The sequence below is a fragment of the Gymnogyps californianus genome, chromosome 1 (genome assembly GCF_018139145.2).
Source record: "Gymnogyps californianus isolate 813 chromosome 1, ASM1813914v2, whole genome shotgun sequence".
NCBI classification, from domain to species: Eukaryota; Metazoa; Chordata; class Aves; order Accipitriformes; family Cathartidae; genus Gymnogyps; species Gymnogyps californianus.
Window position 1 is genome coordinate 21,125,741 of NC_059471.1, and position 27,230 is coordinate 21,152,970.

The 27,230-nt window shown below is 40.7% G+C and overlaps 2 protein-coding genes across 3 annotated transcripts in view; one reads left to right on the forward strand and one right to left on the reverse strand.

Annotated features, from left to right (window-relative positions):
- TNFRSF19 (TNF receptor superfamily member 19) overlaps positions 1 to 10,702 on the forward strand; it is a 61,526-nt gene extending 50,824 nt beyond the window's left edge. Inside the window, exons 6-10 of the mRNA XM_050911837.1 lie at positions 2,874 to 3,038; positions 4,308 to 4,433; positions 5,200 to 5,302; positions 7,447 to 7,847; positions 10,306 to 10,702. Of these exons, the coding sequence (XP_050767794.1) occupies positions 2,874 to 3,038; positions 4,308 to 4,433; positions 5,200 to 5,302; positions 7,447 to 7,840 (788 nt within the window). The 3' untranslated portion in view covers positions 7,841 to 7,847; positions 10,306 to 10,702. The remainder of the gene's footprint in view (positions 1 to 2,873; positions 3,039 to 4,307; positions 4,434 to 5,199; positions 5,303 to 7,446; positions 7,848 to 10,305) is intronic.
- MIPEP (mitochondrial intermediate peptidase) overlaps positions 1 to 27,230 on the reverse strand; it is a 659,177-nt gene that overhangs the window by 543,356 nt on the left and 88,591 nt on the right. The window lies entirely within an intron of this gene.

Consider the following 27,230-nt stretch of genomic DNA (forward strand, 5'->3'; position numbering starts at 1 on the left):
CTCACAGAATTATATCCTGGAACTTTACATACCATGCAGAAATTTCTGCAGTCTGTTAAAACTGTAAACTTAAAACTACACAGCTGCAAGAATCCTAGAAACTGAGTGAAAAGTTTTCTCTGTGGAAGATTGCAATGCTGCTGCCAAGAGCATTGAAATTATGACAAAAAGATTACGACACTGATTGCTTTTTCTTTTAAATAACAATGAGTGAGTAATAGGAATTATAGAAGAACAGAAAGAGAAGGACAGGTAATAATTATTTAAGAGGAAAAGTACCTGAGACCCTGAATTGGAATTTTATTCTGTTATCTGGAACACAAATAATAGATAGACCATCTGCTATGATAATGAAAATGATAACATTTCAGTACAAGGACAGAGTTTCAAAATGTGTTTCTAGTTCATGTAGGAGACTTCAGCCTCTTTATTGACTTGAGTTTTGAGATCTGCTGTATTTTAATAACTCAGAATCACAGAATGGTTGAGGTAGGAAGGGACCTCTGGAGATCATCTGGTTCAACCCCCCTGCTCAAGCAGTCACCTCGAGCTGGTTGCCCAGGACCATGTGCAGACAGCTTTTAAGCATCTCCAGTGAGGGAGACTCCACAACCCCTCTGGGCAACCTCTGCCAGTGCTCAGTCACCATCACAGGGAAAAAGCGTTTGCTGATGTTCAGAGGGAACCTCCTGTGTTTCAATTTGTGCCCATTGCCTCTGGTCCACTGAGAAGAGCCTGACTCTGTCCTCTTTACACCCTGCTTTCAAGGATTTATACACATTGATGAGATACCCCCTTGAGCCGTCTCTTCTCCAGGCTGAGCAGTCCCAGCTCTCTCAGCCTTTCATCATAGGAGAGAGGCTCCAGTTCCTCAATCATTTTTGTGGCCCTTCGCTGGACTCTCTCCAGTAGCTCCACTCTGTCGAATTTGGCAAGTTAAAGGATATAAAAATGATCTGCTATAAATTTGCTGTCCACGCTTTTGATGTGACAGTGGAACATAACAGTACAAATCAAAGGTAAATAGAAATATTCAAGCGGATGTAAACGCAGTAACACTTGTTTTTCTTCACACTGAAATCAGGAAATTAACAACTAAGCATTCTTTCTTCAGAATAATAGCCATGATCTGACCTCTCCACTTTTTTATATTCCTCCACTTACCAGGAACTACATGATACTATAATCCACAGAAACCGTCTTTATTTAATAAGTTATGTGTCTTTTTTTTTTTTTTAATTTTGGATCCTTTATTTCCTAGAAGTTAATATTTTCTTTGGTGTAAGTGGTCTGAAGACTTAGAATTGGATGTAATAAAGTTGATTTTCAAAATACCTAGCTTTTTGGCAGTCTGCCCATTATAACAAAGCAATATGGTGTTGTAAATGCTTTGCTGCCTACGTTTGATGTGTGTAGAGGAAATACCATAATTATTTGAGAAAAGTATTCCTGAGTAATATAATTCCACTGATTGCACTAACTAAGCTAGTAAGTTCTCTGCTGCTATTATTATATTGCAGTTAGGATATCAAACAATTGTATGTATGTAAAATTTGATTACTGATTTTAATATACTCTGGCAGACATTTATCTCCCAATTTAAACTTATGACTGCATGGACCATTTCTTAGGAATTATAGTCTTTAGGTTTTAACCAGAGATTTTCAGGGGGAAATAGGCACATTTAACCTATAAAAATAAGTTAATAAAACGTGGTTTGTGGTTTTTTAAAAATCTGCTGTCAGAGAAATACTCAATGTTTTGTTCCTTTTCTCATAAAATATTGTTGAATTGATGTGACCTTCAAAGTAGATTGAAACAGATGATCTCTCAGAATTCATAAGTTGTTAAAAAAGAATTTTATAACAAAAAAGAAGAGCGTCCAAAGAAGAGCAACGAAGCTGGTGAAGGGTATAGAGAACAGATCTTATGAGGAGCAGCTGAGGGAACTGGGGTTGTTTAGTCTGGAGAAAAGGAGGCTCAGTGGAGACCTTATCACTCTCTACAACTACCTAGCGAGGTGGGGGTTGGTCTCTTTTCCCAGGTAGCAAGTGATAGGATGAGAGAAAACGGCCTCAAGTTGCGCCGGGGGAGGTTTAGATTGGATATTAGGAAAAATTTCTTCACTGAAAGGGTTGTCAAGCACTGGAACAGGCTGCCCAGGGAAGTGGTTGAGGTTGATGCTTTTTCACTTTCCATGTAAAAGTAACAATGTTTGTCAAAGCTAAAAACATTGCTTAAGTCTTTACTAATATGGTTATAAAATCAATCTGCTGAATTTTTACTAGAGGTATTGTCTGTATTAAAAAACTATCACTGAATGAAAAGAAGTTACCACAGCTGAAATCCTAGGTTTGATCCTAGAAATTACCATGGTGTCATGACATATGCAACCAAGCAAAATGGTACCTTTGACAGCATTTGAACTTCTGTGGGTGTCTCAGTTCTCAGAAAGTTTCCTTATTAAGGGAAGTTCATGTATTTGTGACTCCCTCTAGTGGATAGCTTTCTCAACTTATACACTAGGAAATGTTCTCCATATTAAAATCATCTGACTTCATTAAAAATTGAGAGGTCTTTGTTTTCATGGTGAAGAACTGATTCCATTCTGATGGACAGTCAGAATGCATTTGTGTGCATCTCCACTCATTACCACTCATTTTGCAATATATTTTTTAAAGTTTTTTTTCGTAATGTGGTTGCTGATAATTGTATCTATTTATATGTGCAACTAACGTTTATACATTAGCAGATGGAAAATCCTTTTTTTTCTGTGCTATGAACCTCTTCTGTTTCCCAGACTTTCATTGACATGACTGTATATTCCTGAAATGTTTACAGTTTGCCTTAATTCTTATTTAATTTTATTTCAGGTACCACCAAAGTAAACCTTGTGAAGATTCCATCAACTGCTTCCAGTCCTCGAGACACTGCTCTAGCAGCTGTTATATGCAGTGCACTTGCGACAGTGCTCTTAGCTCTTCTTATTCTCTGTGTTATCTATTGTAAGAGGCAGTTTATGGAGAAGAAACCAAGCTGTAAGTTTCCTATTATTACTGTTTCTTTGTAGTATTCATATTGCAGTATTAGTTTGGCAGATCTCTCTGTAGGTAAATAAATGAAATTTCTACAGCATTCAAGCAAGTTTAGCATTGAGATGAACAAGCTAGCAGAAGCCCAAGACTATATATCCATATATGTTTGCCAGCTCAGTGTGGATGTTCCAGCTTCTACTGAGAAAATGCTGTGCAGATGCCCAGAAATAATCCAATTGCATTAATTCTGTGCCATACTCCATTAGATGCTGCACAGATACATGTAGACCATTTGGGATCCAAGCTGGGATGTCATTATAGAGTTGCAGTGCCAATGTGGAAATACCAGCTTGTAGGATCTGTGCATCACATGCCATTGGGAAACAACTTAGCTTGTCAAGATAATGAATGTAGCCAGCGTAGATAGCAGATTTGTCATTAACAATTTTGGGTTTATGGGCATATTCAAGATGAATTAAATGCCTAAGCCAGTTAGATATATAAATTTAAAAAAAAAAAAATCCGTAACAGTTCAGCAGTGTAATTCACAGATTGTTTATAATAAACATATAATAAACATTTTTCTGCCCCTTAATTTAAATTAAGAAAAAGTCAAAAGCACTCTAGTTCCCATTTGTCATTTAAAAAACTTTTATTAAAATATGTTTATAGCATCGAATGAACACATAATTGATGTTATCACTGCTTACAGCACAAGCAAAAATAAAATGATTCAGAGAGGCATTGTAAGAATTGTTCCTAACCTAGAAGATGCTTTGCAATGTAATTTTTAAGAAATTCAGACATAGTGAATTCAAACTTCAGTTAGCGAAATTTAGTAACTCGTTTGCCTTAGCCTACAATTATACAGATTAAAGGAAGTCTGCTGTTAATATAAAGCTCTTTAAGATGACGTAAACGTAATCCCAGTGGCTGAAAGCTGAATGTGGAAAATTTCAGATGGGAATCACTGAGAATCATTAAACACTGAAAAAATGTAATGGTGAATAAGATATAGTCTCAAATCATCATCAAAATAAGAGCAGATGTCTTCCTAGAAGAGGCTGTAGTTGAACCAGCTGTTCTAGGGTTTGTTGCAAAATCTGTGGTTTATGTTATATGAAACTGCATGATCATTGTGGATCTTTCAGTTGGAAAATGTATGGAAATACTGTATAGTATGACATTTAACCATTCTATGAAGACAGGAGGATCTGAACAGGAAGAAGAGTGTAATTTACTAATATATATTTTTATTCATTTTGTCCAAAGGGTCTCTGAGATCACAAGACATTCACTACAATGGCTCTGAATTGTCATGTTTTGATAGACCACGGCTAAATGAATATGAGCACAGAACTTGTTGCCAGTGCCAGAGAAGCACATCACAGACATGTGGTATGTTAGGTCTACTTAAAAGTGACTTTATGGCATGGTGAACATTTATCTAACACTTGAGTTGTGACATTCAACTTTAACTACAGAGCTAACATTGTCAAACTACCCTTTGTCCTAGGCTAATTTCTCAATAAGCACATAAGATTTCTAAGTAGCTGTTTGGTTATGATTTTTTTTTTTCTGTTTTCATTCCAATGACCCTTCACTTAAAAAATAGCTTTAGATGTCTGTCTGATTTCTTTCTGACAAAAATAGCACTGCATCTGGCTTTGACACTTAAATTGGTGTGAAGGATTTACCAGACAGTATCTAAGAACACGATATGAACTCTAAAGGACATTAAAAACCTGAACAATTCAAATCAATGAGTTTTTGTGAAGTACTATCAGAACAGATGCATTTATGACGTTAACAAATACATAATTTAACACAAGAGCACAGGCTTAAATACCATCCTAATATGTTAACTCAGAATGTGATACTTCCTCTCATATGTATCTAATTGAAAAGTAAATTAATTTAAAAAGTAGATATTCATGACTGGCATCTGTATTACTCCTGGAGGAACAGCTTGGCTTTTATAAGTAATTCCATTTTAAAGTAATAAATTAAAGAACCCATTTTTTGCAATAAGAAATCTCTTTCCTCAATCCATATATTATAATGTAACTGGCAAACTAATACTCAAGTTTGAAAGAGTACAGAGACTAAGTTTATACAGAGCTTTAACACTGTTAACATTATTAAATTAATTTTCATTCCTTAGGACCAGTTCATTTAATTCCATCACTGTGCTGTGATGAAACCTGTAGCATGGAGCACAGCAGTCACAGTTGTGCTTTCCACTCACAGACTACGCTTAATGAAAGGTAACTTAGTTTTATAAATGTCTATTAAACATTAAATATTTCTTATGCAGTCAAATTAATATTTATACAGATACAATAGCTGATTGGAGTGGAATGAGGGATTTTGATGAACTGTAGCCATATACTCCTGTTTTGTGCAAAAACAGGTTTGTGGTAAAAAATCGATTTTAATCATTACTTAATAAATGCTGACATGAGATACCAGTTTCTCTGACGAAGAAGTGACTGACTTCTTTCACAAGCAGATAGTCTTCCTCTTACTCTATGGTACCTTAGAGGCTTTGGTGACCTCTTCTTCTGCTGTGGGTTAGCAAGGTGCTGCATAAACCTGTGAATCTGGGGGGATTAAGGTACAGTTTAGAAGTGTCATGAAGATTTTCTTTTTTTAGAAGCTCTTAATGACTGTGAGATTTGAAATATCTAGTATTTCTTAATTTCTACCAGATTGTAACCATTAGTTTCTCCTGATCAGCTGAATATAAATACAGTAGTAGAGTAGTTATTTCTACAGCAGTGCCATGAGCTAAATATATAAAATTTATGGTGTCATTCAGAGTTTCCTGGTCACAAGTTTTAACACAGGATGTATTTATTTCTTTTAGCTAGAATTGTTTTCCATATAAGGTTTAAATTGGTCTCCAGCTGTTTTGTTCTTATGGCCAAATGTAACTAAAACTGTAGAGGCAGCTTCTTCGTAGGTATTGTTTATGCAAGGTGGCTTAGTGATCTAAGTACAAGGTACAAAATACCTAAATTTTCTATAACAACTTGTTTAAATACCAGCAGGCTTGAGTCATCCTTTTATACCACCAAGGCTGACAAATTGAGGGTTGTGTACTTTGTGAGGGATCTTTTGGTTAAGGCTTTAAAAATAAAAGTTATATCCATGCTATGTGGACATCAAAGATCCCGTGGTTCCTTCCAGTAGAAATGGAGTTTGCTCCAATTTCCTTTGCCAAAATAATGTATTTCCTTCAATTGTGGTGCAATGTCCTGACTTTTGGCCTCATCTATGAAAATGCTTTGTGTGTATATCAAAGCTATTAAAGTATCAAGTTTTGGAAATGAGTAAGGCTACTTAAAATCTGTTATAGGCAATGTTAATGTGGGATGAGTTTTGTCAAACAAATTATTACTGTATATCAGACTCAATATAGCCTTTACAGTTTTATAAATCTGTAGACAGTTTTTTGAAATAAAATGTATTAGTATATCTTTTTGGTTTTGTTAATACTTATTTTGGTATACTATAGTAAAAAACATTACTGGGCTTTCAACAGAGATAGGCATGTGTAGTGCACTCAGACATGTCAGTATCATCATGCACTTTAAATACACTTGTGATAGATAATACTGAGTGTCTACTTCCACTGTCTTCCATTTTCCATAAAATAAAAATAATCCTTGTGAGAATTAAAAATCCTTGCCCTTCTTTAATATTATGTCCTTTCCACATGAAAGAGAATAGGAGAAAAACTTTTCTTTTCACATTTTGAAGGCTAGACAAAACAAACTGAAAAATCTAAAGTGAATGCGTGTTCAATATGAAATCATGCAGACAGAAGGAGTTTCAAGAAGTCTTGTCTGTTCCCTTCTCCCAGTCTGAACCCACTTTACTTCTTTTACTTCCATCTAGCCTGTTTTTTTTGGAAAAAAACACTAGTGTTGGAGGTTCCACAGTCTTCCCAAACGTCTTTCTTGCTGCAATTTAAGCCTGTTATATCTTGTCTTAACACCCACCCGCCCCCCATGCATTGAGAAGAAATAAATTCCTTCTTCTTTGCAACAGTCTTTTTATCTGAACACTACTATAGTATTTTTTATCATATTTCTGTTCTTTAGACTATAAACAACCCCAACTGTAGTTTATGTCTTCTAGAACCCTGAATTCACAGTATGAAGGGCTCTAGGCATCCTCTTTACCTTTAGTAGTGTTCTCCAGAGCTTTCTTTGTTTCCAGACAAGGAACAAACTGTATTCCTTTTCAAAATAATTTGTTTGTACAGGATGCCTCTAGAGTATTAACTTAATATAACCCTGTTAAACCTTCTTGAAATACCTATAATTACTAATGACAATAATTACAATACTGATAATATTTTCTGGAATGCTTTTGAAACCATGTGTCTTTTGTCCTTTTGCAGGGCTTCTGATTCTGTTGGAGAAATGATTCCTACATTTCTTGGTTCTCTTTCACACTCTACCTGTGGAGACATTTCAGATGCTTGGCCTCTTATGCAAAACTCAGCTTGTTGTGACAGCATTTCTTTCTGTGAATCATATTCAGAACTGGCTGGAGGATCTGCAAAATCCTGCAGCCCTGGGACTGAAAATGCAGCCACTGTTGAGTTGGATAATAACCAGGAACTAAGTGAAGTACTTATTTCAGCTAAGTCTCTTGATGGAAACGTTGCAAAGTCCTTTGAAATCTCCAAACACAGAACATGCATAGAAGTTTCATCACTTCAGAATTCAGCGGCTGCTGAAACCCAGCCAAAGACAAAGCGTAATGGAACAGCAAATGACTCGACAGACTGATAAAGAGGTAAAAAACGTAACTACAAAGGAGCGAGAATGGCATGTAGAGCTAGATAAAAATAGAATTGTAAAAAGTTTAGGGTTATGTTTCTTCATAGGTTACACCTAGCCATTGCTGAAATAAATTAAAACTCTCCAAGAGATCCAACAGTTTCACATTTTTAAATCATTGACTGAATTTGAAAGGTGTAATTACTCAAACTGTAATGTTGAGATAATATGAACCAGAATACAGGGGGTAAGTCTGTACACCAGTCAGCTTTTATCAGGGGTTTTTTTTCATTAAATTTCAGGGGGAAAAAATCAGTTTAATAGTCTTATGACCAAACTATTATGTGAGGCTAGTCCTTGTTTATGAGGGAAGAACTGAGGACTTGTCTTTGCTCATTGTAAACAAAGCATAAAAGACATGCAAGTGCTCATCCAAAAATATTTACAAAGCCTTCTCTGTGAAGTTACTACAGCAATAGCACAAACAGAAGAGAGAATCTTAAATGCTTTTTAATGCCATTCGTATTCCCATGTGATCAGATAAAACATTCCATAAGTTTGTCCATAAAATATAATTTAATCTGTAAAAGCTCAGAGAAAATGCAGGTCTGAGGTCAAAATGAGAAGAGGTGATAAACAATCATCTCTACCACATAAAAATGTAACCATCACAAAAAGCCACTCTGCTACTGCTTCATCATTGTATCTTTTTGAATAGTAGCTGTGCTCTGTATTTTTAAAATGGCATTTTCTACTACTGGAAGTAACTTGGAGCAACGAGTAGCTGATCTGTGAAAGGATCCCAAATTATGGCATGTGTACTGGTGTTGTTACTCAAGGGTTATGCAGGCTGTGGCTGGAAAGCTGAAATAATCTCCTGTGCGTGTACACAGAGGCAGGAACAGAAGCAGTCACCACTAATATTAATAATCCACCAAACTTAATGAAGAAAATTACACTATCTGTAATTATGAAAATTTTGGGTCATCTGCAGAAATAAAACTGCCTTCCTTTGATCCTCTTCCATTTGGTTTGCATGCCACTTTCGTATTGTTCTTAAATAAGAAGTAGAAAGTAATTAGTATTTAACAAAAAAATATGCATATTCTGAAAACATTTAAGTGCAATAGTTAATTCTTTGTAAATCAAGCCTTAATTCTTTAAGTGACATTTTCAAGAGGAGGAAAGGGAGGTAAAGAGACTGCTAAGTCAAGAATTTTTTTGCCATTGACTTCAATGGAACTCACATATCACCCTGAAAATCCACTGCTGTCACTGAAAATACCAACCTTATCTAGGTCGCACATATTTTTCTCAATATGTTATTTACAACATATAGTTTTGTCTGTAACAATATCTGGCACTAACTGCCCATGTGTCAGATAGCAATTGCCATAGTTTCATTTTGGTATATGCCAAGTATCATTAGGTGATAGTCGTATTCTCCAGGTACATATAGGAAGGGACAATGACATGGCTATAACTGCAAATCTCGACGCTGCTAGTTCCCAGTTTTTCAGCGGTTATCAATGGAACTTGAACGCTCTCTTGATGTTTTAAGGGAATATATTAACAAGATTTAAAAAATCAAAAGTTTGTGGGTTTTTTCCCACTAAACCGTATATCAACTTCAGAGGTATGTGATTAATATTATTTAAAGTTTTTCTAGATGAAAGGAACCACGGAATTTCAAAATATCACTATAAAAATTAACTTACATTTCACCATACTTGTTATGGTGTATAAATTGTAAATTTTCTTACTGATTCCTCCGTGTATGTAGACATCTTTTCTGACATTTCAAAATCCTATATTCTTTGATGGTTTTGTATTATCATGTATTACTACTGACATTTGTGTATAATTCTGAATAAGGAAGAAGGTTTGGGAGGGTTAGGGTTTTTCTTATTTTTTTTCTTTAATAGACTTTACTGATTCATTTTGTACAATTTCTCCATATTTGGACTCTATAGTGCATCATTATATATGCATCTTTGGTGGAGAAATTTAAGCAGCATTTGAAGGACAGGACCAGGACTAGGCTTACCTGAGATGTATTTTCAGGCTGAACTCTGACCAACTGTACAACTCCAAGAAAATGATTTCATCTCAGTCTACCCCATTTTTTCCATTTGCCCTTCATCTTTCTTGTCTTTTTGAAGTATTTTGAGGGAAGGATGGTCTTTTTAGAACATGTGGATGCATTACAGTCTTGCATAGGGCCATACTTCATTATTATATTGCAAAGTAAGTAATAATGTGATAAAATCAGAAGATAGCATATTTTTATTTATATGCACATACATAGAAGTTTTTTAATGGGTGTTTTAATACAAGTTCAGTCTTCAGGTTTAGGTGAATTTTTACAGCAAGCAGTAAGTATAACTGTATTTTTTTAGTGTTTAGTCAAGTATAGAAGTACATACAGGTTTTTTATGAGTTTATGTAACCACTGTTCTATCACTTCCTTTTAGGAAACCAAGCTATTTCTCTCAGCACTAAAGCTGAATGCTTCCCTTATGCTCCTCTGCTGATTCTCATCAAACTTAGTCTGGTCTTCAATGTTGCATGGTTTCAAAATCAGCTGGAAAAAAATGGCATCATTTCACACCTTCTGAGCAGTTGCATCTGAGCCATAACAGCTGTAAAGTGAAACTTCAAGGAGCATCCTAGGAGAACCCTGAAAATGGATTTATGACCTTTTGCATCTGTTTTAAAAAAAGAACCTTCTATTCCCTCAGATTCTCAAAAAGTCTAATGGAGTGAGCTTAAAAGTATATGTAAATACAGCAAGAAATACAAATACTTCAGTGTGTTTAGGTGGGTATCTTAAATATGGCTACAGATGTCAGGAGGCATGGGACAAGACGTTGCCAGTTATTCTGCTTGCAAATTTATGCATGCATTAGGATTTTTTTGGCTGGTTCTAGTTTTAAATCAGTTTCCTGCTGTTGAAGGACTTAAAAAATAAACGTTTCTATTTATGCAAGGATCATCTATTGATAAACTGAAGCTTTTATTATATATTACATTATAGTCAATAAGCTAGTTTGGGGAGTTAAAGAATTTGCATGTTACAATATCTATGGTTGAAGTCCCCTCCATCCAATTATTACATTTGTGGGAGGGCGCATTGTTTTGCTAAATATAGCAGGAGATTAGCTTTAAATTAGATTTAGTTTAATGAAAGTCAGCCGTATAGATAGGGATGTTGTGTTTAATTGGTAGTCTCAGTATTGGAATACAGTACTTGTTGTTATAGCATGTAATTTTTGGATATTGAAATAAATGTAATCAACTGTCATATCAAAATGTCAAACTACAGCAGGTGTGCCATGAAAGTACTCATACAATGAGACTATTACTAATATTTTTTAGTAATGCATTATTTTTAAGGGTCAAGCTTCATGGTGACCTAATTCATTCATTTAGCAGGCATTTTCTTTCCATTCATGTCATTCTGTCCTCACAGTAGTATTGTGTAAATTCAATTTTTCCACACAAAAGATAAAAATTAATTAATAACATTTTTTTAAAAAATACCTCTGAATTGAATCCTCAGTTGCGTGCATGCCTAGTAAATTATCAACTCTCTGCCCTCATTGCTGTTCTTCAAGATTTTAACTGCAGTTTGTTGCACCACATCCCATAATACCATTTGTTCTGCAGCCATTTTTATCCCTAACATAGTTTTCACTTCTGTGAGTAATCCCAGTAACCTCTACTGATTCATTACATTCAGCAGGCTCAAACTTGTCAGTGAACTCTAGCAATTATCCTTTAAAGTACCCAATGTGCCTTGACAAAAGCAAAGCAATCAGCAAAACAAACGCAAATTTGCAATAAATATTACTCATCTTTCCACACATGGTTTGTGTGGCAATGGAAATGTTGAGACAGTATTCCTATTCCATAATGGAAAAAGACTTTTGCTTTGAAGCACCCAGTAGAAGGTTGAACCTGCACAAGAATAGCTAAAGCCAGTATAGGCAGCCAAGACAGTAAGATGCTTCAGCTAAAACCAATAAGATTATTCATGTGTGCAAAAATCATGAATAACAGTTATCAAATTCAAACCAAAGTGAAGAAATTACATAAGTTTGTTTTGGTTTTTTTTTTTTTTTAAGTAGTAAATATCACCATTTGGTCACTGACAGAATAATATGCAGTTATACAGGGAGTACAAATACTCAGCTAAATACTTCAAAGTATATATTCAAATAAGAGTAGTTTTGAATACTTTCTTTGGATACTTTCATACATTTAAGAAGTGACAAAATGTTATTTTTCACTACATGTGCATGAAGAGATGTGTGCTTCTTTGTATATACTTTGTAAATAGAAAAAATCCGATGTGCATTTCAGTATATGGCAAGATATTTTTAGAACATATGGAGATTTAACTTTTCACGAATAACAGTTCTTTAAAATGCTCTGTTCAAAAGTTTTGCCAGCATCTGCCACAGTAAGTATGTTTTCCCATTGGAATTTACACTTTGTATAATTGTTTTTGTCCGGCAACTCTAGAGAAAAATACTCATTTCTTTAAATGAGTGACAGATAGCTTGAGAGGAAATTGGGAGGAAAAAATGAAGAGTGCTTTTTAAATATATGTGTATATTGTGTATATACTTTTTTCCTTAATTTAACCAAATTGGTCTTTTTTATATTGCCTGTGGCAAGCAATGTTGTACATGCCAATAGAAAACATACGTTACCACCACATTTAGACTGCCCACATATCATGTCTAGGGACTTACAGTGCTGTTTTAAATACTCCTTTAAAGAATGTAAATTAAAATCTTGTATAAATCGTTTTGTAATACTTTTTCTACTTGTGAATAAAATGTTACATGAACTAGTCTTGGTTTGTTGATCTCAAATTAATAATAGCATTCTATACAAAGTTAATGATCAATTCTTTTATTATTTTTAGAATTCCATAATGGTTTAACTGTATTAAAATTATGGTATAATTTGGTACATCTTTGTCTTGAGATGCTTGCTGTTTAACAGTTGCATCATTCTTCAAGCTGGAGGACCTTGAAGAAGCAGTAAGTTAACATCAATCCTTAAAATCACAGTGCTTCAAAATCTGTTCAAAATTTTGCTTCTCAAGAAAGGGGAAAAAAAAAAGCCGGTAAGCACCACAGATGGTTGTCTGTATAATGTCTTTGAAAAGAAAACCAAGTACTCCACACAGTAGACGGTTTCAGACAAGATAGATACATAAATAATGAGAGTAGCTGTATTTTTGAAACTGAAAAGGATGCCCTAATCACGGCCTTTGATTAGTACCAACAGAGCCTGCACTTGCGTTGCACTGCAGCAGCCAAGAGTGGTTTCAGACTTTGGTTGAAGAAAGAGGGAATTAGAGAATGCCGATAGAGAAGACTAATTACCCGTGATTATTTAGGCCGTTTTTCAAACATTGTCCAGGAGGTTTGTATGTTGAAAAGATTCAGGAAAATGTTACTCGAGTGGCATGCTGTACAATTTAAATGATTAAGAAAGGGATGGCATGGTTTGACTGACAAGAGTAGAGGACTGAGAAGAAAGAGTAATTTGATAATTGCTTATAATTACATGACTTCTTATGGTAAAGGCATAAGAAGCAGAGACTGGAAACTGAATCCAGATAAGGATGAGAGGTAACATAAAGCCAGGTTGTTTGTGGTGGAGAATTTGTAGCACTGCTGGTTTTCATGGGAAAGTTTGAGAGAAATTGAAAGCCGCTCTGTCCCTGTCGCTAGTTTAGTCTAGCAAATTTCACATTGGTTCTTGTCTGTCTATTGCTGTTATTTCTCCAGCCTTTTAAGTACATAAGTCAGAGCTTACCCGGGGAGCACCTTCCCAGAATAGCAAGGTCTCCTGATACGACTGTGCCCATGTGCTGCATGCCTGAGTAGTCTTGTCTTCTGCTGAGGCTGTCCAAAATGGCAGCAGTCCACATCCCCGGCCCACCTGATCATCATCCTCGTTCACTTAAACGCTTGCAAGTCTGCAAAGCAGCACATGGCGTGTTTGGGAGTTCCGTCTGTGTCAATAAAGGTAGCTTCGTGACTCTCAGCACTGCTAGGATCGCAATGGTGTGCCCCTGCCAAAAATAAAAAAATCAAGAAAAAAACAGGAATTGAAAAACAGGTATTTATTCTGTTTTATCTGGAAACAAAATACAGCTCGAAACACATTACGTATGTGATCATAAAACTTGCATAGACATTTGATCATATCAGATATTATATAAATGTCATTAGCAAGGCTGCAATTTTCTAGCCAACTATCTTTCTAAAAGAGGTCTACAGGACAAAAAAAACAACCACCCCAAAATCTTTTCCCTGCTTGCATTGCTTTTCAGTACAACAGTGTTTCCTGCCTTTTCTACAAGGTAGACCAAGCTCTTAACCCAACGCTCCTCATCCTACCAGGAATTTGAGATCGTAGGCTTTTCCCTTTGTTGTAGGCTCTTCGAGGGCCTTCGGTTTGCATTCCTGTGAAGACCCTCCAAGCAACAACCTTCATGCATTAAATTAATCCTCTCGCTGACTTTGGCGATGGAGTTTAGATCGCTACCTGCAGCACATTCCAGTGCAGACACTGCTGCTTTGTTTTGCCCTCTTAAAAAAGGGGTATTGAAGGGAGCGTGTAGCGTTTTATCAGGCACGGAGCACGCTGAGGTTGGGTGCTGCAGAGCAAAGCCGCACAATGCACACTTTGTGCTGGCAGGGTGCAATTCAATCCAGATTTAGTTTCGGCATGAGTGATGGTAAAACTCACTTGCTCTTCACATTGCACATGAACCATTTTGATGATGTCCGATAAGGTAGCGCTTTCAATAGGATAAAAACAATAGTGGGTGGATTTGCTAGGGAGCCTGCTGGTTTCCACAACAGCAGTGAATGATGGGATTAGAGGAAATGTTTTCTAATGGCGTACTGACAGGGAGGGTGGCTGATTGAGGGCACGCTGAGGCTTCTAGCAAGCGCCACCGCTTCAACAGCGGGGTCAGTTGAGTGAGACTCAGATTTTTTCCCATCATTTAATTTTCTAAATCCTTCCTTATCACAGTTAGATTTAATTTTTTTTTCGTTGACCTGACAAAGGGAGATTTGGCTTATTCAAAAGGTTATAAATTACATTTTTCTAAAGCATGGGTGGAAAAGCACACAAAAAAGAAGGCAGCTTTTAGAAAGTGCTTTCTGTGAGCCTCGATCTCTGTGGAGTTTTCCATTTCTCCTGCCCAGGTCTCAGTCTCAGTTTGTGGATGGGCAATTCACATGCTACCCAGCATGCAAAAATTCTCCCAAGTATAGGAGGTAATATACCAAAATCTAGTCTGTAATCAACAGCTTAAGGGAGAGCACTGATTTAAAGCTTGGAAAAAAATACATCATTGGAATTCAAGAAATCACCTTGATTTGCCCAGGATCTATATCAGACAGTTCATTGGAACATAATGATAAACATATATAAATATAGAATGTATATGTGTGCATGAAGATACATTCTACAGTAGAATAAAATAATAACCAAATTTAAAAGAACCGATCATCTTGTATGTGATCTGAGGCAGGGCATTGTGCAGGCCAGTTAGTTGTTTTATTCCTAAATCCTTAAACATGAGGAAATTACAGAACACTATGGACCAATTCAGATGAGATCTTTACACTAGACAAGCATTTATTCTGCATGTGGCAGAGGTTACAAAATGAATTGAGAACTTTTTTAAAAAATAGTAAAGCCTCTATTTCAATTTTTTTTAAATGCCTTTCAGTCCAGAAATCCAAGTGCCCTAGACATTTCATAGGAGCCTTAGGGGAAAAAGAAAAACAACCAACAAAATAAAACATGTAGGACCTACAGCCAGTATTCTATGGCTCCCTTCCAGGATTTTTAGAGCTGAAATTTCTTGCTCTTCAATAGCAACATACTGGAATAGTCACTGAGTGAATGCAATTTCTCCGCTGGGGCTGGTAGCATCTGAAGGCCCTGGCTGGCCTATTTTATTGATGGGTTGAAAGAAGCAAGCCCTGTGGGTTCAGCCCTCTCTCTCATTAGTTCAAACGGGCTATGGGATCTGCAGGGAAGAGCTCAAGAAGGCCAGAAATTACATCTCCTGTGGCTTTCAGCAACAAATAGATAGTGTTGGAGTTTACTCAAGGTGTGGGCAAGTGCTGTAACAGGGATTCCTGAAAATATCTGTCTGCCAGATGATGTTTCCTAATACACAGAATGTCATTGAGGAGGTCTTGTTGCATTTACAGCCAGATGCTTTCTTTTCCTAGAGAAGAAGTCTTTTTATTGCCTTTCTGCAGTAGGTGGACTGAGGGCAGTGGGGGAAGCAGCAACGCCTGCAGAAGCCAGAGGAGCACAGGGTGCAGCACTGGTAACGTCCAGCACACACTACAGCCTGTTCTAGCTGATTTCCCTCTGCAAGTCTCCCAGCTGTGCAGAGATTAGCTGTAAATGCGCTTGGAAGCCTAAAAATCACCAAAGATGCAATATTGCACCTTCTGCAGATGTATCAGTGTTGTAACTACGGTAGCTGAAAGCTGTTAAGTAAAAAGGAATTAGTATCATCTGTTAGTTGAGGGGAGGGGGAAACCAAAAATGACTGAAGGTTTAGGGCTCAAGGCCGCCTTGGATCTGCTTTCTAATGTTTGCGTGCACACTTTGCATCTAGTTAAAAGTCTACAGCTGCTGCAGCTCTGAGGATGCTCCTGCAATTCCTACCTGATCTTAGGGAGCAGAAGTTTTACCTTTCAGTTCGGCCTTGTTATACTTCATGCTGCAAGAGCTGGAGGGTTTAAATGCCTGACAATCTCTGTGCTTTTCCCAATTACCTCATTTTTTTGACAAAAAAAACCCCCAACTCTCTCTACTCAAATGTTGCTTAAGTTACGTTACTCACAAGCTGCCCATAATAAGACACCAATTTTATTTTCTCATGGCAAAGAAATGCAGTTACCCTAATGCCACCCAGAAGATGGCCTGGGAATCAGACGCTGATTCATGCTGTTACCAGTGTCTCTCTCTGCTGCTCTGTCCTCTAGCCCAGGAAGCAGGCCAGAAAAAATCAAAACATCTCTTTGACCAGAGTAACCCCAACCCACACCAGCAACCCATTCTTCAAAAATCTGTTACTGAATCACAGTTTATGGGTAGTTCAAACAAAACAAAAAAAAAGAAGGCAGAGGAGACAGGAGAAAAAAACTGCATAAAGAATTATACTGGAGAGTCATTCAGCAAAATTCTCATTTGCGTATTAAAATCTTAGCTAAATAACCTTGGGCTGCACAGGAAGACAAGTAGGAAGGAAAACTCTTCTGATCTTTACAATTGCCCTGCCCCTCGAGCATACCGGGCATTTTATCTTCTTAGTCTTCATAAAAATTTGATCTTGTGAGTAGACATGCAGCACTTTTACCCCTCATTCTTGACGCAGAGGGGTTTGCCCTCCCCATCCCTGCCCAGTGTCAGAAATAGTACCACACAACTGGCACTGAAAGCTCTTTCCAATCAGGAGAGGAATGTCTCTCTCCCTTACACCCTCTCCTCCTGTTTTATGGCTCTTCCCTACCATTCCACCTTATTTATCACTGCTGCAATTTTCAGGTATTTCTTTGCCTTCTTTCCTCCAGGCCCGTGTTTCCCATTCTCCTGCCTCCACTAGCTGGTCTGCTCCCCCATCACCACGTGAAAGCAGAATTGTGGATTTAATTTCATGACCCTGGAAGACATAACACAACATATGTGACCATCTCTAAGGCTTTGCTCTGTTCTTATATACAAGGAAAGGAAATAAAAGAGAGGGAAACAAAGGTACTCAACCATAGTGTGCAAATGCTAGCCTGTGCGACACTGGGTAAAGCTTACTTTCAGAAAGGCAGCGAGCTCAAACTCAAAGCCAGCCTACCCAGGAATTTATTTGGTTGGATTCCTATCTGTGGACAGCTGCTTCTAAACTGGAAGATAATGGTTGAGCGCTTAAAACGGTGATTTTTAAGCATGTGCCCTGATCAGGATTTTTCTGCAAGAACCCTCCATGAAAACTAGAGACAAGGAACTGGTCACAGCAGCAAGTGAGACAGAGTTATCCATGACAGTATGTAAAAATTGCTGACAACAGGACTTACCCTGAAGTGCTGCAAAAAATTTATCTATTGAAAAGATTATAGGCAGGACAGCTGGGAATTATGATGGTTTAAACTGACTGGAAACAAAAACCTGCCATCTTTTTTTGCCTGGAACAGTCATTTTCTCTTCCCTGAGATAATCTTACCACAAAATATTATAGCAAAATAAATAATCATTCATATCAGATCTACTTTGCACAGTCCTGACCTGGTGTTCGACTTCTTAATTTCCTGAATGGGTGAGTCAAAGCAGGTTGGGCCAACCTGTAAGTTGAGACACACAAGGGCATTCCCTGCTGTGTGCTTAGTAGGCTGGTGGAAAACAGCATCAACATGGCAAAGGAGTTGTTGTTACTGCAGAAAGGACAACACAATTAGACTTAGTCTCCTGTTTAGAACTGCTAATTATAAATTACCCCAAATCACACATAAGTTATTTGTTTATGTTTGGTTCAACAGAAAACTAGAATCAAAATTATTTTAACACTAATGTTTTAAAACACTTTAAAACTTCTTACAAACAGCAAGATGGAAGAGGTGTAACGACAAATCCCATATAATTTGGTCAGAAACAGGCAACATTCCCCGCGGGCACTGGGAGGGGATGCCCGGGCAGCGGTACACCCACCTGCTCCCCGGAGGCTTGCTGACAGCACTGCTGCTCCCGGCTCAAATCCTCACCTTTTGAAGCTCGCCAGCTATTGCTGGTTAATAGATTAGCTGTAAATGATAGATTTTTTTTTTATATTATGTTGTTACAATCTTTACATTTGCTTATAGGAGAAAACTATAGGGCCCTACAAGGGGCTTTCAAGAGCCCCTACAGCTGCTCATCAGGGCTGGGCTCTGGCAGATCCAGCCCCTCTGTGGCACGGTGCTCCTCACCTGCGTCCAGCCGAATGCAGAAACGATGCCACAGCCATTGCACACAGCGGCTTCTCCATCCGTTCCTGCAGCAGAAGCAATATTGTATTATATTGACATCTGCCTGCCTCCATTTTTTTTGCTAAGTATTTTGTTGGTGTTTGCTCAAAGTCTTCCAGTAGGTGAATGGATTTTATACAGGAAACATACCCTACATTACAATGTACTGCTCTATTATGAAATTTGGCCATAAAGAAGCATTTGCACTTGGTTTGTTTGGCTCTGGCTCTTTATTAGGTGATGGAGTGGGAAACTGCAAACTAGTTTCAATGAGTGACTCTTTTTCTTACCACTGCTCATGGACCTCCAGCAGCTGAAGGATATATTCCTGGCTGCAATTAATTCATCAATATTTGCAGTATGTGAAAACCTAGATTCAGAAATGGCTGAAAACACTGCCACCACTGTGCTGCAAGCTCTTGCAATATTGTTCTGGATGGGGATTTCTTTCTAACAGCTTTTTGTTGGGGGATCCCAGCTGAGGACCCATCATCTATTTGTAACATCTGTGAAGTGGGCACTGATGCTGGCCAGGACGGCTCTGTGCAGAGCCCTGAGTACAAGCCAGGCTAAAGACGTCCCTGCCAGTATGCTGCCCAGTAGAAAAGCCAAAGAGTGCACCAGGAAGAGACCAGAGATAAGATGATGTATGAAGCTGGGACTGGCCTTGTAAATCCCATTTTCTCCTTTAGATTGAGGGCCAAATTCAGAGGTGATGAGTTGTATTGGGTTTGCGTGGCCAGGTTTTGGTAGCAGGGGGGCTACAGGAGTGGCTTCTGGCAGAAGCTGCCAGAAGCTTCTGCTATGTCCAATAGGACCAATGCCAGCCGGCTCGAAGACGGACCCGCCGCTGGCCAAGGCCGAGCCCTTCAGCAACAGTGGTAGCGCCTCTGGGATAACGTATTTAAGAAGGAGGGAAAAAACCTGTGCAACTGCAGCCAGAAAGAGGAGTGAGAATATGTGAGAGGAACAACTCTGCAGACACCAAGGTCAGGGAAGAAGGAGGGGCAGGAGGTGCTCCAGGCACTGGAGCAGAGATTCCCCTGCAGCCTGTGGTGAAGACCATGGTGAGGCAGGCTGTCCCCCTGCAGCCCATGGAGGTCCACGGTGGAGCAGATATCCACCTGCAGTCCGTGGAGGACCCCACGCCAGAGCAGGTGGATGCCCGAAGGATGCTGTGACCCCAGGGGAAGCCCACGCTGGAGCAGGCTCCTGGCAGGACCTGTGGCCCCGTGGAGAGAGGAGGAGCCCACGCTGGAGCAGGTTTGCTGGCAGGACTTGTGACCCCATGGGGGACCCGCGCTGGAGCAGTCTGTTCCTGAAGGATTGCACCCCGTGGAAGGGACCCACGCTGGAGCAGTTCGTGAAGAACTGCAGCCCGTGGGAAGGACTCACATTGGAGAAGTTTGTGGAGGACTGTCTCCCATGGGAGGGACCCCACGCTGGAGCAGGGGAAGAGTGTGAGGAGTCCTCCCCCTGAGGAGGAAGGAGCAGCAGAAACAACGTGTGATGAACTGACTGCAATCTCCATTCCCCGTCCCCCTGCACTGCTGCGGGGGGAGGAGGTAGAGAAAATCGGGAGTGAAGTTAAGCTTGGGAAGAAGGGAGGGGTGGGGGGAAGGTGTTTCTAAGATTTGGTTTTATTTGTCATTATCCTACTCTGATTTCATTAGTAATAAATTAAGCTAATTTCCCCAAGTCGAGTCTGTTTTGCCCTTGACGGTAGTTGCTGAGTGATCTCCCTGTCCTTATCTCGACCCACAAGCCTTTTGTTATATTTTCTCTCCCCTGTCCAGCTGAGGAGGGGAGTGATAGAGCGGCTTTGGTGGGCACCTGGCATCCAGCCAACGTCAGCCCACCACATGAGTAAAGGATGGGCAAAGCTGCAGATACAGCAAGTGTGGGTGTAAGAATTGGTGTAACCAGAATGATTTTAACTTTAAGGAGCCCAGAAGAATATATAAATCATATGAGCTTAGCCTCACCCCTGAATTTGGTGCAACACCTGGAGGCTAATTTGCCGTTTGCTTTCAGCAGAGCTATAGAACAAAAAGGTTTGCAATACCTCGCTGCAGCAAGCGGTCCGTGCTGGACAGCATGCCTGTCCTGTGAGGGCTGGAACATTAGCAGGTCAGAACCTAGTTCTGGCTTTTGCTAAAACCAGTCCTGGGACTGCACAAGAGTTCTGTCATCTTCCTTTTCCTTTTTAATATCTGTGAGCACAGGGAGCACTAATTGGCAGGATAGCAGACACTTTTCTAACCAAGGCACCTTCAAAAGCTGAGGAAGAGCACATTTGCCAATCAAAATATGCTGAACTGTGAAATGAAACCGTGCTACCTGCCCTTTAACCTTCCCTGCACAGCAAGGAATATTCTACAGCCTCATTGACTGCAGCACACATCCTGGGTGCGATCTGCAGATCCACATGCCTCAGTCCTCTCTTCATTTTTTTTCCGGCATGCAGGTCTGGGTGCAAAATACAGCCTTATCTCCTACCCACAAAGGCAGAGCGGCCGTGTGCGGGCATCGCTGTATGTGAAACCCAAGGCCAAGGCTGCCTGCACTTCTGTTTCGTTGCACATTTGGCTTCAGCAGCAAAACCAGTGCCCTGCAAGAAGCAACCTTTAGCACAGCACGTCCAGTTAGAAATCACACTCCTCTGCTCTGTGCACATCCCTTGCCAGCAATGTCAGTGCTGATGACCTTGCTGGGTACATTGCAGACCTCGCGAGGTACACAGCATGTAAAGCACAGTGGGTACATCCACTGGTGGAGACGGAAGATAGTATTTTTAATTTCATCCTGTAGAGAAAAAAGCAGCCCCTCGCTGATTCATGCCGCAGTTGACAGGGGCTGCAGACAGACGTGGGCAGCACGGGGTGGGCAGCAGCACAGGCAGCAGCCACCCACCCCGTGTGCCACCGCCCCGCCAGTGGTGCGAGGTCCATCAGCACGCAGGGAGAACTGTGAAGCCCCTGGCAGGGCTCAGCTGCTGCTTTCCACCGTCACGAAACTGATCCTCTTTTCCCCACACAGCTCTATGGCATTTGTTCACAGGCTGAATTAGCCCACTGGGAGCTGCAGCATGGCTCAGCCCGGTGGCTTTGGGCACCTGAGGCAGCTTGTGGCAGGAGATGCTGCTCTGCATTTGGGAGGCTACTAGAATAGCCCCCACCAAGGGCTGCAGGGATGAAGAAAAGCACATATTGGGGAGGGGGTTTGGTCCCTCGACACCAGCATGTTACAACTATGCTACTCTTCTGCTTTAATTACGCAAAAGGGAAGTCTCGGGTAGATCTGAACAAGGGGTGGGGACTCCCAACAGAGCAGAGAGCAGGGAAAGCTCGGCTGGTGCAGCCTGGGAGCCGGCAGCCAACTCGGCATAGCACTGCAGGACAGGAGCTGTGGGGTGGAAGCCATGGGAAGGTGAAACAGATGCGTCAGCAAGGCCAAAGGGGAGGAGAGGACAAGATGCAATGCAGAACGTACAAAACTGCACAGAGATCAGCTAAAGAAGGTGAACGGATCCTAGAAGAGAGTAAAATGTGTATCATGCCAGCTAGGAATGTATGGGGACAGTGACAGTGGGCTCCCTCTGTAAAAATGCTTCTGAAAGCAGTTTTTAAGTAAATCTGGCTCAGGTATGCAGGTGATTTACATGTTTCCAGCCAAAGTAAAAGATAGCAACATTTTCTTGGCTGGCCTCAGCAAGGTTTAATTCCCTCCTTAGAGCTTAAAATACTTTTCCTTTTTGAATGAACAGAGCTGTGCCATACACATTTTAGCTCAAACCGACTCGTAAGAACACACTTCACGATCCCTGAATTCAGAAAGGCAGCTAACTGAGTGCACTTGAGTGTCTGCCTGCAGCAAGCATGTTGGTGATGACCACTACGTCTCCACTGGGACCAGCTTGCTGTAATGGACCTTTAATTACCTACTCCTTTGCTGGCTGATCCCACTACACCGGCCTGTAGCGAACAGTTCAGACCAGTAATTATAATTTAAATTCTGTAAACTTCCAGTTGAGCAAGCCAACAACATTTATCATTTGGTATGTCATAGTTACGGTGAAGAACTTTGCTCACTTCAGAATCTTGCACCATTTTCACTAGGCTTTTTTGCATTAACCAGATACATTTTCATTTGATATTATAATAAATTTATAAATCAATTTCATTTATTATCTCTCCTACCAGAAATGTTTGGATGCCTTCCCTACACCTTTGACCAGCTGAAGAGCATATGCAGAGACTAGGAAAACCCCCCAAAGACACACTTCTCTTAGTGAATTAAGCCAGGTTTCCAACAGCCAGCCATGGCCATATAAATTAAAGATACACATGGACTTTGCATGGGTCTTCACAGAAGCATTTTGCAGATTTACCTTGAAGGTAATGAAGCTGTGATATGACACATTCAAAGAAAAGGCTGGGATGGGGACTTTCCTAGATGGATCTTACCTGACCCTGGACAGTTGTTCTTTGGCCCTTGAGCCACCTAAACTGTGCTTTATCCAGAAGAAAAGAAGCTATCTTTAAATGTATACATTTTGTTGGACTTTGTCCTGTATAGAAGATTTCACATGCAACATTAAACCATAAAAAGATAGAGACCTGCCAGCAACCGGGAGCAGTGGCGCAGGACTGTAACTCTCATTTCCTCCTGCGAGGGTAATTTCCAGAAGTCCTTACTAATTCTGGGAACTCCTGTGTATCTCCTGCCCTCGGTACTTGGTTTTGTTTTCAGCGCTCACCCCACCTTTCTAGCTCTCATTTCAAGGCCATGTCGTGACACAAGCATTTCATGCACCCTTCTCCCGTTTCTGTCCTTACTCCAACCCACAGCCTCCCTCCCTGCCACACCAGCTTGAAACTTTTTGAATTTGGCATCTGCAAAGGCAACCCCTCACCCTAATTTAGCCCATTTGGTCCCAAAACATCCCTATGTTTTAGTTCTCCTCTTCTCTCACCCTGCCATGCCCAGGGCTTTTGGCATGGTGCTGCTCTAACCGCTTTCCCTCCGGCTCCCCAACGGCTGGTTTTCCACACCTGAACTCGACCATTTCTCCCCCTGGGTTTCTGTCATGTTGGATTGACAAGCGACGTGACTACCAAAAGCATCTGCGCACACCCTGAAGACGGGATCAGGGAAGGGCTGTTTTGGAGGACCACCTGATGCCGCGGGTCAGGACACAGGAGGCCAGGGGGCCCCGCGCCGGGCATCCCTCCCGTGGGACCTGTGCGTGGGTTTTGGGAGACAGAGAAGAGGCAGACCGGACTCAGGCCAACAGGAAAAGCCATGGAAGACGTAAATGCACGTGGGGCATTAACGCTACGGCTGCACCACTGAGCAGTGAGAGCAGGTCCAGCCTCCATCACGCAGGAGCCAAGCCAACCCACCAGGTACAGCCCTCTTCTGGAAAAGCCACCAATTATTCACATCTTCGTCCCCTCCATGTTGCCAATGCCCAGCTTCTTATGAACATCTTCCAGTCCCTGCAGGAGGGATGGCATTTCAACAGCCCCGCTGATGATGACCCTGAAAGTGGAGCGAGATGTGGAGGCCACAGCAGCTGCCAAACACCCCAGTGCTCCTGAACAGTAAGAAAATACCAGTTTGGCTGCCACGTGCCATGCCAAGGGATGTTACAGGACTATTAATTGCCCCAAATGACCTCTGGGCATATTAACACCTACTCTTTTCCAAACAGTGGTCACTGCCGGATCCACTGCCTCCTTCCACTGCGAGCTGGTTTATTCACATTTCAATTGCTCAGAGATTCATCTGCAGACGGTAATTTGTCGGCTGCCTCCACAGCTAAAACCACATCTTCTCAATCCCACTGGCAGGCGCCAGCAGCCTGTTGGCAACGTGCTGGCAGCCAGCCCTTGGACAAGCAACGTAGGTCTGCAGCAAAATGCTGCCTTCCTGGGGATTCAGGAAGCAGAAACTTGGATCAGCCACCTCATTTCAATGCCCGAGTATGTTGCTACTATAGAAATACTCCTACTAGACACATTTGTACTCATCTGCTGTGTGCATTGTCTAATAGATGGGACGTGTCCTACTCCCAGTCTATTCTGCGATGGTCTGATGTGAACCACAGCATGCTTGCAGCGTACTGCAGCCAGCTGAGCTGCTCACCCAGGGTGCATCCACAAAGTGTGTCTGCAACTCCTCATCTTTTGTATTCTTTTCTATATTTAGGAGATTTGCGTGTACACCACAGCAAGGCAAAGCGTGGGAAGGGCAAGAAAATATCAAGACAAGTTTTGAGTTCATGAATCCCTTGGGACTGTCAACAAGTCACAGGGAGGTGGTATGGGAGCAGCTAAAATAATGTGTGTGATGGCAGCTGTATCTACAATGGTTCTGTCCCAAGGAGCAAATGGTTATATACTTCAAATTCTAAAGACATACTCGAACTCATCACCTCAGATAGCATTTTCAAAGTCCCACTTGCTGAAGCAACTCAGGCATTAGCAGCTCTTTAGGCTCCCAAGTCACTCAAGCACTCCTGAGCATTTAACAGAAGGTAAGAAGGGACTCCTCTCAAGGTGCGTGCTCAAATAAATGACTCTCTGTGAACAAGAAACCTCGAGTGAGTTAAAATCCTGCAGCTCAGTTATCCCCATTCTCCAGCAGTTGCTTGAGTGAGCTGGGAGCTCCCGAGGCCAGCCGGGAACGAGTGCTAGAGAGACGCTGCGGCAGCCTCGTTGCCGGTCGGGATTAAACCACAACAGCGATGCAGCAGGCGAGATGCAGCAGCTCCAAAGAGGCCGCAGGGCACTGCTCGGGGCAGCCACGCTGACGAACGCCTGCACAGCCTGCGGGGCAAGTCTGCCTTGCAGCACACCTTCACCTGGTCCATCACGCCTTTCTGCTGGGACTCGGAAATTTCTGCTCATATAGACAGGCCATCTGCAGGTGTAGCCTATCGTCTAGCCCTGCAGCAGGTAGATACGGAGCAGCTCGGTCACCAAGCTGCTGAGTTTCCCTTTCTGTAGCTTCGGGTGGGCTTTGGCTGCAGTAGGAAATTTGCAAAAAATGTTATGTGCCAGCAAAGAGTTAGGATACATTTCAGGGGGAAAAAAAAAGGAAAAAAGAAAAAGAATTAACTGATCTACCATTTTTACAAAAATAGTTACTAAAAATTTAATTTTAAGAAAACCTCATATTTTACAGAAGTACAAATACTGATATTACAGTACTTTTTGCATTACCCAGATGGAAATAATTCCAGTGAATTTCACCCATCCTCACAGTTTTTGGCTGCCAATGCTTCTACACACATACAAAGATAATGCAATCATACATCTACTGAAGTGAAATTTTAACGCACATAGTGCCACATGCTAACAGAGAGGAGAGGAGAGGAGAGGAGAGGAGAGGAGAGGAGAGGAGAGGAGAGGAGAGGAGAGGAGAGGAGAGGAGAGGAGAGGAGAGGGACTGTAAAATAAAAATGAGACTGTATCATCTCGCTCTATCAAGCACAGACCTTAATACAAATCAAATAGTTGTCATATAACAGCATCTGCAATATCCTCACAATCAAATATCAATACTAGATCCTCACTATTAAAATCCAAACCTTTTCAAGTGGAAAGCTAGGGCTCTCCCATTACAACACCTAGGACACCAACCTCCTGGTTTTCTGCAGTACCTCTGAACTGAATGTCCCCAGCATTTCTGGAAATGAGATTACCAGTTAAAATTTCTTTGATATTCTGTACATTGCTTGTTTAATTTTTTTAATAGCGTTTACAGCATTAGAGCAGTACTAACGAAGACAGAGGTTACAGACAGATGCACGTCGGCTCTGCCAGAGACTTGCCTACCTTTCTGTTAGTATTTGTACAAATAGCAAGGCACAGGAGGGTGCAGTATTTATGGTATAGGTAGAAAAAAGCAAATAAAAGGTGGGAGAATGAGGTACCTGCAGAGACAGGGTTTGTCTCTCCCAGCATTAGCCTCGCCGACAGGATGGCAGGGCTGGAGGGCAGCACCCTGAATCCAGATGGGATTTCTCTGTAGGGTAAGTCAGCATAAATGGGGTTATTTTATCTGGGGGATTTCCTGCAACAAGGGTACGCTTTCTCTGAATGGGTTCTGAACAAAAACAAAGAAAACACATTCAAATCTAACCTAAAAGATTAATAAAACACAGGTTTCAGGTCAGCGGAGGCTGGTGAGAAGCAGCAGCAGTCTAAAAGGGAGGGCCCAAAGCTGGCTCAGATGACTTGGCATGACAACTTTTCTCCACTGTGCAGAAAACCAAACCTTTTCACCCACCCCATCATTTGCCCCAACATTTACAGGGAGATAAACTAACT